The 18,768-nt window shown below is 38.7% G+C and overlaps 1 protein-coding gene across 1 annotated transcript; it reads right to left on the bottom strand.

Annotated features, from left to right (window-relative positions):
• Positions 1-6,826: 6,826 nt before the first annotated feature.
• GLUL (glutamate-ammonia ligase) lies at positions 6,827-18,320 on the bottom strand. Its single transcript, XM_075182270.1, has 7 exons — positions 18,206-18,320; positions 15,639-15,824; positions 15,214-15,375; positions 10,847-10,993; positions 10,311-10,438; positions 9,896-10,095; positions 6,827-8,739 (listed from the first exon to the last, which is right to left on the bottom strand). Exons 2-7 carry the CDS (start codon positions 15,802-15,804, stop codon positions 8,421-8,423), a joined length of 1,122 nt encoding a protein of 373 aa, XP_075038371.1. The 5' UTR covers positions 15,805-15,824; positions 18,206-18,320; the 3' UTR covers positions 6,827-8,420.
• Positions 18,321-18,768: the final 448 nt, after the last annotated feature.

The following is an 18,768-nucleotide window of genomic DNA, read 5'->3' as shown; positions in this document are numbered from 1 at the left end:
GGCACTCGTTTTTTCGGCGGACCCCACTCCCTAGGGAATCCAGCCCAGCGCTGAACAGTCTGGGGTTAGTTAGTCATTATGGCAGGGGGACCCCTGCTGCGTGTCCCCTTGCTATAGTGCCTCCAACCCCGGCTGATTTGCCTAGTGCTGGTTCCATGAAAATCGGGGCGACCCCACACAAAATTTTTCCACGATTTTCACCGAACCAGCAGTAGTCAGGCAGCACTAGGGTTAAGCATGAATAGAGGGGGGACCCCACGCTTTTTTTAAAAAAAACTTTGATCTATTCTTTACAGTTTTGACAGCTGGCGGAGCTCCGGCAGCTGTATGACAGGCAGTGTAACAGTTATGTGTTTATACAACACGCTGCTAGCAAGCAGCTTCATACACTTGAGACTTGTATAGCAGCAGTGGAAAACAGTCGGGAGTTTGATCTCTAGCGATTTTGACAGAAGCACAACTCTGGCAATTTTACATGAAATCTCAGCTTCATACATCTGCGAGTTTCAACTCTCCTGAGAAAACCGCGGGATTTGCAAAATCGCACCTTGATACATTTACCCCCATGTCTCAGATGGATAGAAACAGAGACGTACCACTGCACCAGGTAATCACTATTCCGAAACATCAACTATAATCAAAGGACTAATTTATCACCTAGATAATATTTATATCGGATGGTGTACCCACACATAAAAATTACATATGGTCAAAAGGAGAAGAAAGGAGAAAAAGGGGGCACTCAGCGATCCAAATCAGATAAAATGTTAATTATTTATTCATGTAATTCTTTATTAATGTAATCAACCTATTCTCTACCTATATAGTAAATTGTTGGAGAAATATTTAAAATACATACAGTGAGTAAAAGTGCAATAGTGAAATAAAAGTAGCAAAACTTGCTATGCCTCGCTACTTTGTATCTATTAAATAATTCCAATATCATGTCATATTATATGTGATATTTATTAGGTAATTAATAAACTACTCCAATATAGGTTGACCCCCTTAATGTTAATGAAAATAAAATAAAATAAAAAGAATTGTCATATATTTGGTCACAGAAGTCTCTGTATAAGGACAATAATTGCTGTTTCCCTCATTCACAATCAAACAATCCTGTATTCATAATTTATATCACTTGAGATATATTACTCAAGTGACTGGGAGTATAATTTTAAAAATTAATTATGATCATTATATATTAGACTCAAGGTGGCTAGATCTCAATTGAATCTTAGGACAGGTGATTCAATGAAAATGCTCCTTTTATAAAAAGCAGATCACCTACTCACTATCCCAGTGAGTTGGGTTTATAGGTATATAAGCGGCTTCAGCAGATTGGCAATTTATGCTACTATATAGCTATTCAATAGATGCTATGGTAAACTTCCCCCCTATAGTTGTGGAGAATCCTATTCAAATTTCATTCTTTCTAAAGTATCACTTGTACCCATCACACATCGTAGCACATAAGCCCTATTCCGATCTGAGTCTAATATAAAGTATCTGTTCAAGGAGTCAAGAAATAATTTAAGGAGTAGTTAATTTCAGTAGCGAGGCGACATATAATATGACATGATATTGGAATTATTTAATCCACACAAAGTAGGAAGGCATAACAATTTTTATTATTTTTAATTCACTATTGCACTTTTACTCACTGTATGCATTTTAAATATTTTGCCAACAATTTACTATATAGCTAGGGAATATGTTAATTTTTATCATTGATTACATTAATAAAAAATTAAAAAAAATTCTGAATTGAATCGCTCAGTGTCCCAATTAAGCACATTTTTTCCCTTTCTTCTCCTTTTGACCATATGTCTCAGTTCGAGTCTGCGCCAATCCATCGCAGCTTAGTGGGTTTATATCTTAGACAATTTGTTACAAGTACATTAATGGAGGAAAAAGAGCATTTTAGACATGACGTGTAACTCTCTCCTGTGCCCGCCTATGGTTGGACAAATATTTGTAAGTTTACTGCCAAGTTAACAGACAGAAGTTCAATTACTTAGCAATGTGGATGCAATTCTACATCATCTAAACCATTCTGTCATAATGACTGTGTTTCACAACATTTCTATGTAATGAATGTTATTTTCACTGACTCACTCATCTGGCTTATACTTAAGAAATAGGTTTACACAATTTTCCCAGAAATGCATTTAAAGATGAAATAACAAAAACAAAACAAAAAACGTTAATTATCAAACTCATATAAATCTGTCTTAAAGCGGAGACACAAAGCAAAGATATTGGTTACATTTATATATTGTGTATTTTACACAAACTTGCCTATTTTATATTTTCTCCTCCAGGATCACCTGAAGGGGAGGTGAATTGTAGATGTGTAGGGGGTGGTTCTCTGCAAATCATATCCTTTTGGCCCACCTCCCGGGGTGAAATATCCTGATTACATAATTCAACTTCACCATGATTATCATAATTACAAGTTTACTATGAAGCCGGCCGGATGCAGGAGAATCTTCCTGGGAAATGCATCATTAAAGGTATACATGCATCTGTAAACATTTTAAACAGTTAGGGGTATATTTACTAAACTGCGGGTTTGAAAAAGTGGAGATGTTGCCTATAACAACCAATCAGATTCTAGCTGTCATTTTGTAGAATGCACTAAATAAATGACAGCTAGAATCTGATTGATTGTTATAGGCAACATCTCCACTTTTCTAGACCCGCAGTTTAGTAAATCTAGCCCTTAGTGGGCTATAAGATCCAGAGCTCGACCCCCAACAAAGGGAACACTTATATACCGTAGATCAGAGGTTGGCAAGCCCCCTGCAAGTGTGTCAGATATGGCGCCTGTGTCGTCTGTCACGCCGGAGCTGTTTTCAGAAAAGCAGGAGATTGACAAAATTGAACTGCTGCGCATGCGCAACAGTTCCTCCCAGATCCCATTGCGGAACTGCTGTCTACAAGAGGTGAGTCGCATACTCTGGCTAATGTGGCGTAATATGATTTGGTGCACTTATGTGTGGTATATTAATTGGGGGCACTTATGTGTGATAAACAGGGTTCAGTGGAATGCACACCTGACCTGTGTGTGCCATATAGTAAGGAAGCCTGCTTGAGCTAATGAGCGCTGAGTCAAAGTCCTCCTTAGAGCCTGATTTACTGTTTTATGTGCAGAAGTATCCAGCCTTATATAATAACTGTTCATTATACAATTGCAGTGATTTCAGATTAAACAGGTTGTTGTGAAGCTTTAACGGTATCTGCTGCAATAAACTTTTCCCTGAAACTTGCTATTCAATGCTGTGCAAAGATGGGCAGTAGAGTAAAATGAGATTTTAATAAAGGATCTGCCTGAAGAATAAACTAATTCATTTTAATTATACTCTTAATCTTATCAAACGTTGCATATATGAATAAATGGAATCCCCTCAGACTGATTATTAATCCATGGCTTTTTATAAAGCTCCTGTTTAGTTGGCTTCGTCCTATCTCTAGCTACTTTAATAGGTTTTTTTTGGTGTTGTGGCTAATTTCATCTAGTCCCTTTTCAGCTAGTGTTGATTCTTTTACTATATGTTTTGCACTAACCATCTGGTTAAATTTAGAGTGTGTGGATGAATACCTTAGGCATGTAGTAGACTATTAGTCAGTGAGCTTATTATATAAGTCTGTTGTTAGGCGACCATTATGATTGGATATGGTAACATCTAGAAAGCTCATGAGTGATTCATTTTAAGTTACTGTAAATTTGAGAGTGGGAAAAATTGAAATGATAAGAACGTTCTTTAAAAGAGTGTATATCTGCAAATAACAAAGCTATGCTCTATACATGTCTGCCAAGTATTTAAGTAGAAAGAGAAAAGGTCATTGTTATATATTGTGGCGAAGAGGCTACAGGGAAAGAGGTAGAAACCCAGGCAGTCTGCAGGAGCAGGCTGCAGATAGGGTTAAGGTTTTGGGGTAGTTGCACAATCCGGATTACTGATACAGTTATAGTGGGTAATTTTGATAATTCCACATGCGTGGGAATCTCACTATTGGGCTACTACTGAGAGAAATTGCCCTCATTTGTGGATACCATTATTGCCATGACATTTACAGGCATTTCTCCATAGTATACAGGGCCCATGTGAGACAATAGATATTGAAAATCATCCACCATTACCTCCACTATTATTTATATGTGGAGATCCCATAGCTGAGCTATATTATAGAGAGATTGCCTTTATTAGAGGCCACCCCTCTATATACATCATATAGGCATCTTTGGTTTAACACACAGTGTTTATGTGAAAACAACTACATAAAATAACCCACTATCAATTACATAATAAGCTTGGTGTAAATATTTTTCCTGGATAAAGGATGTGAAATAAACCTAGGATACACCATATAAGATATATATGTATCCATCTTTATACACATGAGATAATAATAAATAGCTATGATATTATGTGTGGAACAACTGCTTAGATCTACCAACTCCCCCATTACCAATACCATCTATATTAAACTCCGCCCGCAACATATGGCATATCTCTAAAATATATGAGTATATTCCAAACTACATATGTGAGTGTATATTTAAAAGCACTCAATTTATATGAGGCCAAAATAACCCCTTTTTCAACAACAAGGGCAGCTACAAGTATTATGAACCGTTACTGCAATTTGACACAAGATATCAATTGCTAGGGGTCCTTATATTAATAATAAAGGTGAATAGAGAACGCATTAGCTCTCACGTATTGTATTTTTAATACGAACCTAATACTTACCAAGGACAACCGTATCTCCCTATGGGTCACTTTTAATCCTTTAAACACCACATTTCAATCTTTTTCACTTCTATCTTTTATATTCGCCAATCTATACGACATTTGGATATTTAAACAACATTCTTTTTAATAACAATTATCAATAAAGTTGATTTTATAGTGATAGTCTTTCTAGACAGGAGTGCCTCACATACTACTTTACTCAGCTGATATTTATTATCAACTGTATCTTTTTCATGTCTAGGGTTAAGTTTCTCCCTGGGCTTCTCTTTCAGCACATATACACACAGGTGTTCCACATGGGTGAAAATGGTTTGTTGTTTGCTGTGGTTGGTTTGTAGTGTTGGGCTGGATCATGAGAACACTGTTTGTATTTGTGGGTGGGGCCACCGATGCCAGTTAGTGGCCGGCTAGTAGTGAGGAAACTATTAATTAGCTAGACATAGGGTTGTGGGAGAATTGTGATGCTTTACTGGAAATGTCTGCTGTAACCACCGATGAAACTGTTTAAGCCATCCTAATAACTGCCAATAAACAGTGAAGTGGTTCAGCCAAGCTGTGTGAGACTCCAGTGAATGTTGTGCTTGATCACAATATCTATATCGATTCTACCTCAAAGCTCATTTTAAATAAATGTGTGAAATGCAGGGCTATGTTAGATCCCATAATAGTCCCTTCCACCTGTTGTCTCTAAAGTAGATTTTAGTGGTTTAACATAAAGGTAGCCAGTGGAGATAGTAGTTCAATGGCATTAAGTCTTGGACACAGATTATAGACCATCATGTAGAATTGAGGTGTCGTACATCTAAAGAGCAAAGTAAAATACTGGTGAACAGCAAAGAATGCGTATCAGTACTATTCAGAAATTTGATTGTGTCCTGTATGTATGATCTACTGGCATGAATGTGAGATGACAGAAATTGGTCAATAAAGATAGCTAGAGTCAGTGCCTGCAACTATAGGCCTACCTGGTGAACTAATTGGCATGAATGAATTTCAGTTACATACTACATCATGTATAATCTTTTGTTTTCTATGCCATGTGAGACGAACATAACTAAGCATTTGAATGGAAGTGGAACCAAGATGGTTTTCTACTTAAGGAACTTTAAACTTTTACACACATTCACTGGGTTTATTCATAATTGTTTTTCTATGCTTCTCAACTTATGACACGTGCCATCACCTGCTCCCTATTGTTTCCTTGTGATTGTAGGGGTTGGTGGATGGGATTCAGGAGGAGGTGGGATTCATGTGATTGGTAACAGCAGATCTAAGTGTATTTGTGTTTTTGACTACCTGGTGAACAGACCGTACATTTATGAGTTTTGGGTTGTATGTAGAAGACCATATGACTGTAGGAGTCTCACTCTGAAATACGTGCTGGGAGGACACACACCAAGGATCAACCCATTTACTGTAACATGCTTGCGATCTTCAGCGTTTGTAAGTGCATTTATGTTAACTTCACAGCTTAACAGCTCTTGATCTATTAGATTTCTTTGCTATAGGGCTTCCCTCACATTGACGCCAACTCCCTCTTCACACTGATGTGCCAGAGATTGAATTGATTAACTCATTCTCTGCAAGGATATACTGAGCACGCTCCCCTTCCCTGCACACACTTTGACATGCCTGAGCTGGCCTCCAGCTTTGACAATCCTGCGAGGAAAAGGAGTTGAAATGAAAACTGCCAGATGGAGACATGTTTAAGCTGGACGTTACAGACATCTGTGAGTTAGTGAACACCCCCTTTAATTGTTTTTGTACGTAGAATGACTATGTATGAATGCTATGAAGGAGAGGAGGATAAAGTATTGCTTAATTTTCCTCATGAGAAATCTGATATTTTGGCCATAAAATGATCTTCAAAACGGCAGCAGTTACACCAAGAGAAATAAGACAGCACACGGTCCCAATAAACATTTACACTTACACAAAAAAAGTCTTTGCACAAGGAGCATAAATATGTAACGTCTTATTGGGCGCCCTCTGACGCTGAGGCTTCCAATTTGCCACAAATCAGTGATGCAATGAACCAATATATGCAAATTTGAACACACATCCAGATTTAATTGTTTTTATTATAAAAAGAAAAACAAAATCTATTTTAAAAACAAGACTATGTCAGAATGAGATGCGAGTCACAAGCAGTAAAACCTAACTTGCCATTAATACCCAAGACCCATTAACAAACAAGGAAGAGTTGGTTTTATTTGTGTGCGTATAAATCATACTGAGATTCAAGGGGGGAAGGGGAATAAAACTGTTCTCTTTCTTCGGAATGCACTGAATATTATTGTTTGCTGGTACATAAGTCATCAGTGCACATCAGGTAGTGGTAGAGCCCATGTAACTCGAGAGCAAAGGTTAAATATTAGCCCAGCTCTTAGTACTACAAAACCTTTCCATGTGTCTCTTAATAAACCAAACATGATCAGTCCTTGTATACGTTGAAATGGACAAACTAATTTCACAGATCGGCAAGTTAGATCCCTTATAAACATTAATCAGGACAATAAAATAACAAAGAAGATGACCATAAAAGGATTGCAAACATCACAAGTTGACACCAATGTCCTGTTTCCATTTTACTGCCACTTGACAGGAAGTCCATTGTCCCATTTCATGTTTCCAGGTTGTTGCTTGAATATTAGTAAGATTCCTCACGGGTTGACTTCAGAACACTGATCTATCAAGGGTTGCCCATTACAGTATTTATTCACTACCCCATAATATCTGTGCCAATCCACCACCCTTATTGTTTAGCACCTACATAAAAATGACGATTTATTAATTTTTATTCCACATCCCTGGAAATAAATCATATTGTCTTCCACCTCTCTCTGCAGACTACATTTACATTTAAATAGAAAAATACTAGACAAACTGACCCAAAAGACAACATTACTATGATCAGGGACACCCAAGTAAAAACAGATTCATGCCTGACCACATGAAATGACCCCTGGGTTACTTGAGATATCAGACTGTTTCCTGCTGTGTATAAATCTCAGCTGGCCAGCAGGATGAGCCTAGAGCATATCAAATGACTAAGTACCTGGCATATGTTTAGGGGAAAATGGAAGATCCCCTTATTTACTAGTGGTTATCACGGAGCACAGTGAGACAAAATGCAGCTCCCCACTGCCCCTGGACCCTTTTGCCATTCTCCTATATGTCTCTTTGAGCCTTATTTAGAGGCTATAAATTTTAACAGTAGAAGCATTTTGTTTTTATAACATATCTTGGTTAGACTAGATGAACCTACACTGGGACACATCCCTATAAAACGAACTTATTTTCATCGTGGTGCTCGTACCCTAAACTAAAGTTTGTTCTTAACTGCACCTTACTTTTGGCCCCACTGGACGTAAAGGGTTGTGGCCAGTCCTGTTTCTATCTTTTGTATATTATTATGTAAACATTTCTATCTCCAATTATGTTTTTTAAAGAAAATGTCAACTCCAAAGAATAGACCCAGAGTATACTGAATTAAATGAGAGAATTCAGTGTTCTACTCTACCCCACTGCTAAAAATATGCCTGGCGACTTCAAGACATGGAATTACGCATGACTTAGGCATAGGTGTGGAGGATAGAAACGGAACTGGCTAAAAGGCTTAACAGAGTAGTAGCTACCATTAGCTATCTTTTCTCTTTAGTTCTTATATTCAGCTGGCTCATCTCCAGATTCTTTCAGCAGGCAGGTCCGAATCAAGGCTTCTGTCACAGCATAAGGGTCGCAGTTGGCTGATGGACGACGGTCCTCAAAGTAACCTTTCTGCTCTTGCCCCACAGTACGGGGAATGCGAATACTTGCTCCACGATTTGCCACTCCTGCAGAAAACTCATGGATGTTGGAGGTCTCATGGAAGCCTGTTAAGCGGCGTGCATTGTCTGATCCCCCCTTGGGATCATAGCTTCGAATGTGATATTCATGACGCTTAGCAAGACACTCAATGGCTTCTTCAATGTGCCTAGAAGTAAGAGGAATTTTAAGTCACTCATCTTGACGTTTGTTCCCATACTTTACAACTTGACATAAGAATTCTGTATATTGTTTACAATACAAAACACATTTGTTAAGTTTAAATAGAAGAGGACATGAGGACGTCTAGTGTAGGAAAACCACTTGGTCACCAAGGGCCTGATTCATTAGTGATTTTATCTGCCGTTTTTTGTTTATCTTAAGCAAATCCACTCTGTGCATGCTCAGAAAAGGGAGATAAGAAGCAAAATCCACTGCGTAAGTGAAGAATTTCTTAAATTACAATGAATATCCATCTTAATTTCACTCTTATCTCCCCGTTTCTTCTTAAAAATAAGCATCTTAACTCTTGCACAAGATAAGATCACTAATAAATCAGGCCCCAAGTGTGCAGGGACTCAGTAAAAAGAGAAAAAGTAAAACTTTGCTGCTGGTATATCAGGGTCTGCAGACTAAAGTAAAAGAACAGTTGGTGTCTTATACCCCGTTCACACTGCCTCAAAAACCTGGGTTATTTTCGGGGCAAGCCCTGACGACCCGGGTCGAGGCTGAGTGTGAACAGATCTCCTGCTAATTCCTTGGGGGAATTAGACCCAGGTCTTTTGGAGGGTTATTCCCGGGTCCGAGCCAGGTAGCCTCCAGTCTGAATGGTGAGACCCGGTTTGAAAAACCCAGGTCTCACCAAAACCTACTGAAAACATAAGAGAAAGAAAAAAAAAAACTTACATCACAAGAGAATCCAATCAAAGCTCCTCTTGTGATGTTGCCATGGAGACCCGGGTTCAACAGCCTGGTCTCCATGTGAACCTGGTAAACCCGGGAATTTGCCGGGGTGGGAGGCTCTGTCTCCCGACAATATTCCGGGTTCATATACCCGTGATATTGACAAGGGGGCAATATGAAAGTGGTATTAGTGTAAATTTTCTGTGCATGAAGGTGATATAGTATATTTATTACTTATTTTTACCATCTGTCTGTTGAGGGGCCCTTTCATTCCAGGGCCTCACTACAGCTATTAAAACACCATTATTATTGTATTTCACATCTCATCTTTTTCACTTGCTCGTCCTTATTTTCCCTGCAGACATCATCTTATGCCATTTTATTCCCACCATCCCTTTCCCTAATATAATGTCTCCACTTACTTGAGTCCTCCTTCCTCGCGCATGCTCTTTGTGCTAAAGTTGGTGTGGCAACCAGCTCCATTCCAGTTTCCAGTGATGGGTTTGGGGTCAAATGAAACCACAATTCCAAAGTCCTCACATACTCTATGTAGAAGAAAACGGGCAATCCAGAGATGGTCCCCCATGTCAATCCCTTCACAGGGACCCACCTGGAACTCCCACTGTTTATAAAACAAATATTACATTAGAACACTGAATTGCGGATATAGCTGCAAAGTTCTGTTCAATAAATCTCAAGCTTTTTTCAGCCTAGGATTCTAACGTCAGTATGCCATTGTTCAGGGGCCCTAAATACATATCTCACTTGGCGTACTACCACCACCACAGTTTTTGAATAAATCTCTGTAATTGAGCTTAAATACATTGGCACTCTTACCTGTGCTGGCATGACTTCTGCATTTGTTCCAGCAATCTTTACGCCAGCATATAGGCACGCCCGATAATGAGCCTCCACAATATCCCGGCCATAGGCTTTATCTGCTCCTACACCACAGTAGTATGGACCTGTTGGAAAGTGAGACTCGTTAGGTCTAGCGATTGACACAAAGAATAGGAAAAGTCACAATTCATCAGATATAGCTAGCTACATTTTATGTTGATTATTGCACAGTTTCCATTTAATTTATCCATAGGATGTGTGTATATGTCCTGCAATCTTGACATTTCTGCATTAAAAGCATACTGATCTACAGTAACCATGCATTCATAATACCACTCAGGTATAATATTACTGGTAAATGTTTGTTACGCAGTATAATCATATATTAACACATTATTTACAATTAAAAGAGTTACATTGTAAATATTTTGAGAATATACAAATGTACTATTTCGGTACATAATAACAGTAACTTTACATATAGTGTCAAAAGTTAGAAACAAAAAAAGGGTTTAAAGTAAATATGAGCGTACCTTGAGGTCCTGGAAAGCCGTTGGAGGGCCAACCAAAAGGATGTCCGTCCATCCCAAGCAAAGTGTATTCTTGTTCCATCCCAAACCAGGGGTGTTCATTGGCCACCATGTCCATGATCTGATTACATGTGTGTCGTAGGTTTGTTTCTACAGATAGAAAGGTCAGGTGTTATAGAAGGGAGTTCTTGATATCACATTTCTGCTATGTCAGGCAGTAGTCAATTATAATCATATGTATGAAAACATCTGAAAATAATATCAGGGTGTCAAGAATACGAGATAGATTGTCTATTGTGACAGCTCTGAAAAACCCAGCAACAAAATCATCTGAAGCAAGCACTGGTTACTCCAGGTACACAGTGCTGTTAATCACTAAATTGTATCAAGATAGAGGAGGCTACAAAGCAACAGATTCAAAATGAAATAAATTAGATGTGATAACAGAAGTGCACTATATTCTCAATTCATTCTGGTAATTGAAACCTATAGCAACCAATCAGATTCTAGCTGTCCTTTTGTAGAATGCACTAAATAAATGACAGCTAGAATCTGATTGGTTGCTATAGGCAACATCTACACTTTTCCAAACCCGCAGTTTAGTAAATATACCCCTATATGTTTTCAACAATTTATTATAAATTTTGATGATTACATTCAATCATTAAGTTAATTTCAATGGTTGTTAGTCCTTCTTGTGACTGATAATTGTCAAATTTCTAGCCAAAACCACTGTTTCCATAATTTTTGTTTTAAAAATGACATACCGGATATATTTTATGTACTATTATGTATTTTACATTTTGTGTTGCTTTGTGTCCACCACTTTGGAGAATACATACTGGATCTAATTTACAGTTAGGGATAAATCCATATAGAAGGAGGGGTTGTCGCAAAATTAAAATGTGTGAATATGGGGAAGGGGCCCCTTTTAGCTGAAATCTAAACTGCAGTGTAAAATTAAAGATCCCCAGTACCTGTAATAAAGATGCCCAGTATTGTTGTGCTAAATGCAAATGCAAGAGGTATTTTTCCAACATGCATAAAAAGATTACACACCCCCTGCATCACCACATGGTTCGTCCTGGTACATATTAGCTGGATGTGTTCCTAACATTGAAACAAGCCCCAATGTGTTCTATGTATGATGCAGCATCTGTGTTTAATAACACTTCCTTCCAGAGACAATTAACCATTAAGCAATGTCGATCAATCACATTGTCAATATTTCTCAGAAGTGCGTGATTCTGTCATAAGATTTACACATCTAATCACAACCATGAATTTTTGTCTAATGAAATACACTGAAACCTTCAATAAGTTTTCATGTTACAAAACATAGTTCAATAAATATCTTAATGATATATCCCTTTTTAAACGGTTGTCCACCTTCGTATAAACCCCTCTAACGGTCTTCATACTCATCATGTCCTTCACTGCACCGTTTCCTAGCAGGAAAAGAAGGGGAGGGTCCGCTAAGGTGCTACACTGGGAGGAGCAGTACGCACGCATCCACAATTGCGCTTGAAAAACGGGTATAGTAAAGGTTTGTTTGTTGCGAGCCTATGCAGACATGAACGCAGACACGCCCTAGGGGCTGGTGCAAATAGATGCTGATGATCATCAGCGCTAACTAACCACTACCAATTGGCTGATTACGAATTCACCTCTGAAGCTGCTGGGTGCTTTCTGTATTGCTTGTGCATGTATTATAGGGTTTTCTGGATGCATTTACATAAAATAAAAAAGTTGTCACTTTCATGTGTACACAAGTAAGAAGGTTATATCTATTGTATTATATGAAGCCTAATAGTAAATGTATTTTCTCTATGAAAACAAATGTTTACAAAGTGATATTGCATTTGAGATCTGGTTCAGTGTAAGTTGGTATAAGCACACCAGCAATAATCATGGTGCTTATTTTACAGATGCAGAGTTTTATGTATATTGAGATGCCGAAAAAAACTAATGGCCGGAAAACACTATTTTTTTTTACATTCGCAGTTTTGGGCTGTAAATTATGCCCAAGTTGCATTCATCTCTGCTCCAGACCCAGAATGACCTATGTAGCATACTTGCCAACATTTTAGATTTGGCTTCCGGGAGCTGCCGGTGGGAGGTGGACGTGCAGAGGGAGGGGCTTCTAAAATCGCGTCATTTTGGCCCGTCCCGTGTCGTAATGACGCAAACCGCGTCATTTTACAGCGGGGGCGGGGCCAAACGCCACGATTCCCAGTGAATCGCGGCGTTTGAACCGAATTCTGCCCACTAGTGAAGTGGGCAGAATTCGGTTCAAACGCTCCACTCTCCGGGGAGTCTCACGTGAAATGCAGGAGTCTCCCGGACATTCCGGGAGAGTTGGCAAGTATGCTATGTAGGTAAGTTTAGTTTAACATATATAAACTAATGAATAGAGTACACCCCCAAAACATGAAATACACGTGCCCATTAGCACACAGGTTGGATACTGCTGGAAGCAGAAAACATAAGCAGGTCCCTCTCTCTAGGAAATTAGAGAAAGCACATTGTCCGTATTCATTTACTGTATCTTCATGTGCCTTAAATTACTCTGTGAATTACTTATCTTTCATGATAATTATTTATGAAGATTCACATGATTCAAGCTTTGCAAGTCATCGACAGTTTTAGAGTTACTATCCCAAACCCGGTAGTGTCTGACATTGTCTGTTTATATAACATAAAATAAACATGCAGTATTTATGCTATGCTTACGCTACATTATATTAATAATACTCTTCCACTTTCATGGTTTGCTTAGTCCATCTGTTGAGTACTGTGAGGACAACATACAGCTTCTGTGTAAGTCACACACACAGCAATCTGGCCGGCCAGCTGTCCAAATGTAACTGATAAACCTGGGGCTTGCATTTGAATATGATTTAGAGCTGCAATGGGCAACAAGGAGCCCCAGGGCCACATGTGGCCCTCAGTGCCTTTGCCTGCGGCCCCCAGCTCCTTCCTGTTTTATTGTCAGATTTGTTTATTTATAGCTTGTAACACTTGCTTAAAATGCCTGTTGATATGTGTCTACATATAGGTGTCTACTTCTTTGATTAACTGTATTGTTTTAATTTATTACAGAGATTAGGGTATTATTCAGCCCTAGTGAAGGTTAGAGGGCCGCCCCTGCAGTGTATCAGGTTGCCTATCGCTGACTTAGAGCCTAGTTAAGAAAAATGCTGGGAGTTATAGTTCAACAACAGTTTAAGAGTAAGGTCTGCACTAAATCACAATACAGGGCCTCATTTAGAGTTAGGATCAATTCCAACTACTTTTGCATCTGGACAAACCACATTGCGATACAAGGAGTACTATGTATGTATCACAGGAATACTAGGTATCTTTATTTGAAATGTGCTTTAGATTTGTCTGCACACTTTGAATGTGTCCTGTAGGCAGCAGAACATGGGTTTCCGAGGTGTAATACGGCACATTGTAGCTTAATTTAATCCTAACTCTGAATAAGTCAGCAATTCACATGGGGCCTCGTGCGCAGAATGGGACAAAAAAAGTAGCAGCTTGTACTTGACATTTGTTTTCTGACAATTTACTGATAAATGGACAGTCGCAGACTGTCAGACTGATGTAGAGTTGGTCACATGACTGTAGTAAATTACTCTTAAACCCCCCTCCCCAGAAAAACAGAGCCATACACATCTCCAGATGTATCTGCCTCAGCAGCATATCTCACTGGTTTCCAATAAGTCATCATCATCAGAGTATTTCCTCCCCCCCTGCCGATACGCGTCCTAATATCTACTCAAGACTTTACTGTACTCGGCCAACTTGGGCAGTGCCAGAACCGCGTAAGCCTGCATAAGCACATATACGTGCGCTCAGTTTATCAACATACGCAGAGCGATTTCACACAAGATACGCTACACAAACATGCGCATGTACCACTCTGCATCTGTCCATGTGTGTGTTTGTTTATACTTCTACATCTGTCTATGTATCGCTTGATTAACCGAAGTCACCTGACTTTACTAGAGAAACATACTTTAGAATAAAGTGTATATTGTCCATTATATCATATCGAAACTAGCTGCTATCTGTTTGGAAGCTGAATATCTCCTCCGGATGCTCTAGTGCACGTCCTCAGTTTAAAGTCATATTAGTGGGTGACTGTGTCTGATCAAAATGTCCCGGGTGTGACTGCTCATGTGCTGTGGTCAGGAAATTAGATTGTGTGCTGTAATAGGACAGAGGCTGACTCTTATTTTCTCTGATCGTACTGAAGTACAATAAAATACAAATAAATTATATTAATAATAATAAATCATTGTATTACAAATCAGTGTAATGAATTTCTCATTCGATATTGATGACTGGAAGGAATGCTAGCTTACCTGCTGTCTTTCTGTTGTATTTCAGGACCTCACAGAACACCAGCTTGTTGGGGTCTTTCCGAAATGGGTCTCTAAATATGGCCACGGGTATCAAGAACATGTCACTGTTCGATCCCTCTGATTGATACGTGCTAGAGCCATCAAAATTCCACTCCGGCAGATCTGCATAAGATTAGAGCCATATTGCAGAATAGGTTATGCCTTTGTCCCCCATAATTTTTCTAAATGAAATCCATATTTATATTGTTTTTAGCGAAACTGCTTTTAGATTGTCTTTGTGTCATTTGTATTGTAATGTTTAATCACTACAAAAAAATAAATATAATAGAAACCTAACCTGGCTATGTCTCTGACTAAACAGTAGGAGGCGCTATGCATTTTTTTTTTTTAAGGGGAAGATTTGTTTGCGGAGGTGGAATGCACACCTTCAATAGTTTTGGGTTCAGAGTCAAGGGTTCGTGTCTTGCAACGTAGACCTTCTCCTGTTCCATCAATCCATATGTACATAGCCTGGACTTTATCCCCCTGCGGAAGGTCTAGATACATCTGCTTCACCGCCTTGCTTAGCTGTGCACTGGCTGAAGTAGCCATGACTGCAGCGGAAGGAGGAACTGCACAGAAGAGAGCACACAAATAGTTAAGTTGTATATTAGTATTCCAACTGTTTGACAGGCTGAAAAACAGGGATTCTGTAGGAACAATGCAAAGCCTTTTGCGAGAGGTTCATGGTGGGAAAGAGGAGAGAAAGCAATGTGGAATTAATTATAGCTCAACATTCTACAGCTCCTATAGAGATTAATGATAGTGAGGCAGTTTTTTTTATTAGATAGAATATAGATCACTTCTAAGCAAACGTTTTTTCTGCATTTAGCAAGGTAAAATGATGTTAGTGTATACAGACCGTGCTCTACCATTGGTTATACCCATTGAATCTCATATTCCAAATGTGTTGTTTTAAAGTTTAAATGAGAGTATGTCAATAGAACTTTAAATTCCATATAATGTAGGGTAAAGATTGTCAGTATTAAACTTTATAGGCAATCTAGGCACATGTATATGGAAGAATTGTTCGAGGGCATCATCTTTTTTGTCAGTGAAATTAATGGTGGATAGATTGTGGATAGAGGGACATGGTGTGCCAAAAGAAAAATGTAGGGTACATTCACTTACAATGCCCATCTAGAGCAATGTCACCTCTAAATAGAGGCCTGATTCATTTTTTTTGTATGCAATCCATTATACTGTATAATAATGGGACTGGTGGACTTGTGTACAAGAGCTATAACAGAGTAACTACTACAGTGCAATTTAATATAATTTAAAAAAGAAAATTGAAAATGAGTTTGATCATCTATGACCCTTCAGGAATTTAAAACAGCAAGGAATACACTTAATGTTAGAAATGTAAAACATATCGGTACTTGGCTGTGTTGTGACAACTTTCCTACAGGCAACCTGTACCCCAAAATCACGATAGAATACGAATCCTGATTTTAAAAAAAAAATCTTGCATTCCATCCAGAATAAAAGGAAAAGTTGTATTCCAAAATATCAAGGCTGTTATACTGGGTTTTTAAGGTAATCACCCAACAGCTAAGGGGACCGTGTATTGAATATCTACCAGTTGTGCTATCAAACCTCTGTATTAGGAAATGCCTGCACAGACCATTCTGAGTATTAAATATATAAAATGTTGTGTGACTCTTTGTTAGTTAATGAATAAATGAACACAAAATATAAAATTCTTGTATAATAAAAGCAGTGCCAAATTTAAGGATCAGGGCAAAATCCACACACCCTAGTCTTCAAGTAACACTGTGTTATATTGTAAACCTAAATTAGAAAACACCTTTCAAAATGGCTGCCCCCACCTCTGGCGAATACACTACCAATGAAAGAGGCAGCTGTACCCTTCCATAGGGAGATACACTCCATAGAAACACAATAACAAAATGGATAGGCAGAACACATGCAAGCAAAAAGATATAACAGACACACTTTCCAAAAAATGATCAGAGGCTATAATGTGTACATCACAGCTTATATAAATAGGTGATGATGATGGGTGGTTGATGTTACAATTGCCACAGTGTGAAAAAGATGAATGCAATATACCAAACAGCAATAAGCAGTACAGCTAATTAAACAGACTGACAGTAAACAACAACACCGGCAATAGCACAGCATATGGAATCAGTGACTTAATACTGGCAAGAAACAGACAGTGTCAATCACAATAGAACACAAGATAAACAACCACACTATTGTACAAAACAGTTGTAACTGGGTTTTTTTCTATCAGAATGTCACAGTCATAGATGGGTAATAAACAGTTAATTGTCACATAATGCTCCAAATAGTCTTCCTTCATGAACAATAATGTATGTGATATCTATTTTAACTATTGACATCAAAACATCACTGTAATCTACTACACACACTATGAACCTGTCATAAATATTATATATATATATATATATATATATATACACACGCATACATTTTATATATATATATATTTATATATATATATATATATATATATATATATATATATATGAATAGCAAGCTGCACACACAGTAATGGCATACGGTATTGGTCAGTCATCAGGAAGCGCAAACTGCAGACCATTACTTTAAATCACCAATTGTGAATATTTGTGGCAGAATAAGAGCACTGATTTAGGTAGGTTCAGAGGTAACTGTCAACTACAGACAGGTAAAGGTAGATGCCTAATAACAAACAGCCAAGCACTGTACAATACAGACCATGCATCAATAAGTCAGATAGCAAATAAACAAAGGCCAATATTAAAGATTAAAACACATATGAGAAAGCAGACATGTGCCTGTAACTACTAAGGAAGAAACAATATGAAGCTGTACAGCACAAAGGAAAGGGGAACACGCTTCTTCACATTATTGGTTATATAGGCAACAGATAATGCTACAGATAATGCTGTGCATGGCATCTCCTCATAGCTCATATTACCTGTATCAGACAGGAGGATGGAGATGAGAATCCTTCTAGCCCAGCGGACTGTGGCTGCTGTTTGCTGGGTTGCTGAGGGTTAGTTAATCTCCCATTCTCAGGTTTGAGGACTAGGCAGCTATCCCTGTACATATATTGAGTAGTACAGTGCCGGCCCCAGGCTGGTGATTGGCTGCCTGCAACCGTGAGCTCTCCATGCCACACAGGGGCCGCCCTCATAGTACGGTGCCATTGGATATGCCCGCTAAGGTGCAGCCCCCATCCTGGGCAGCTCTGGGCACATCTCTCCGGGACTGAGAAAAACAAGTGCGGGAGGGGGCGGTGAGCGGCGTATAAACACGGTGCAGTTACAAGGAAGCAGAGACCCCCCTCCCCAAATACACATCTAGGTAATGACAGAACGGTGCAGCTGAGAAGAGAGAGTGACAGGTGCATGGGGGCTCGTAGCACAGATTTAATAATCATAACACTGATTTCCCATTGAACAAAAGAAAGTTCTCAGCCATAGGAACCGGCTGCAGTGTCTGCATAATGTGCTGTTACTGCATATTACGTAACCAGCC

This window comes from Mixophyes fleayi, chromosome 8, assembly GCF_038048845.1.
Source record: "Mixophyes fleayi isolate aMixFle1 chromosome 8, aMixFle1.hap1, whole genome shotgun sequence".
NCBI classification, from domain to species: domain Eukaryota; kingdom Metazoa; phylum Chordata; class Amphibia; order Anura; family Limnodynastidae; genus Mixophyes; species Mixophyes fleayi.
This window is presented reverse-complemented; position numbering and strand designations above follow the sequence as displayed.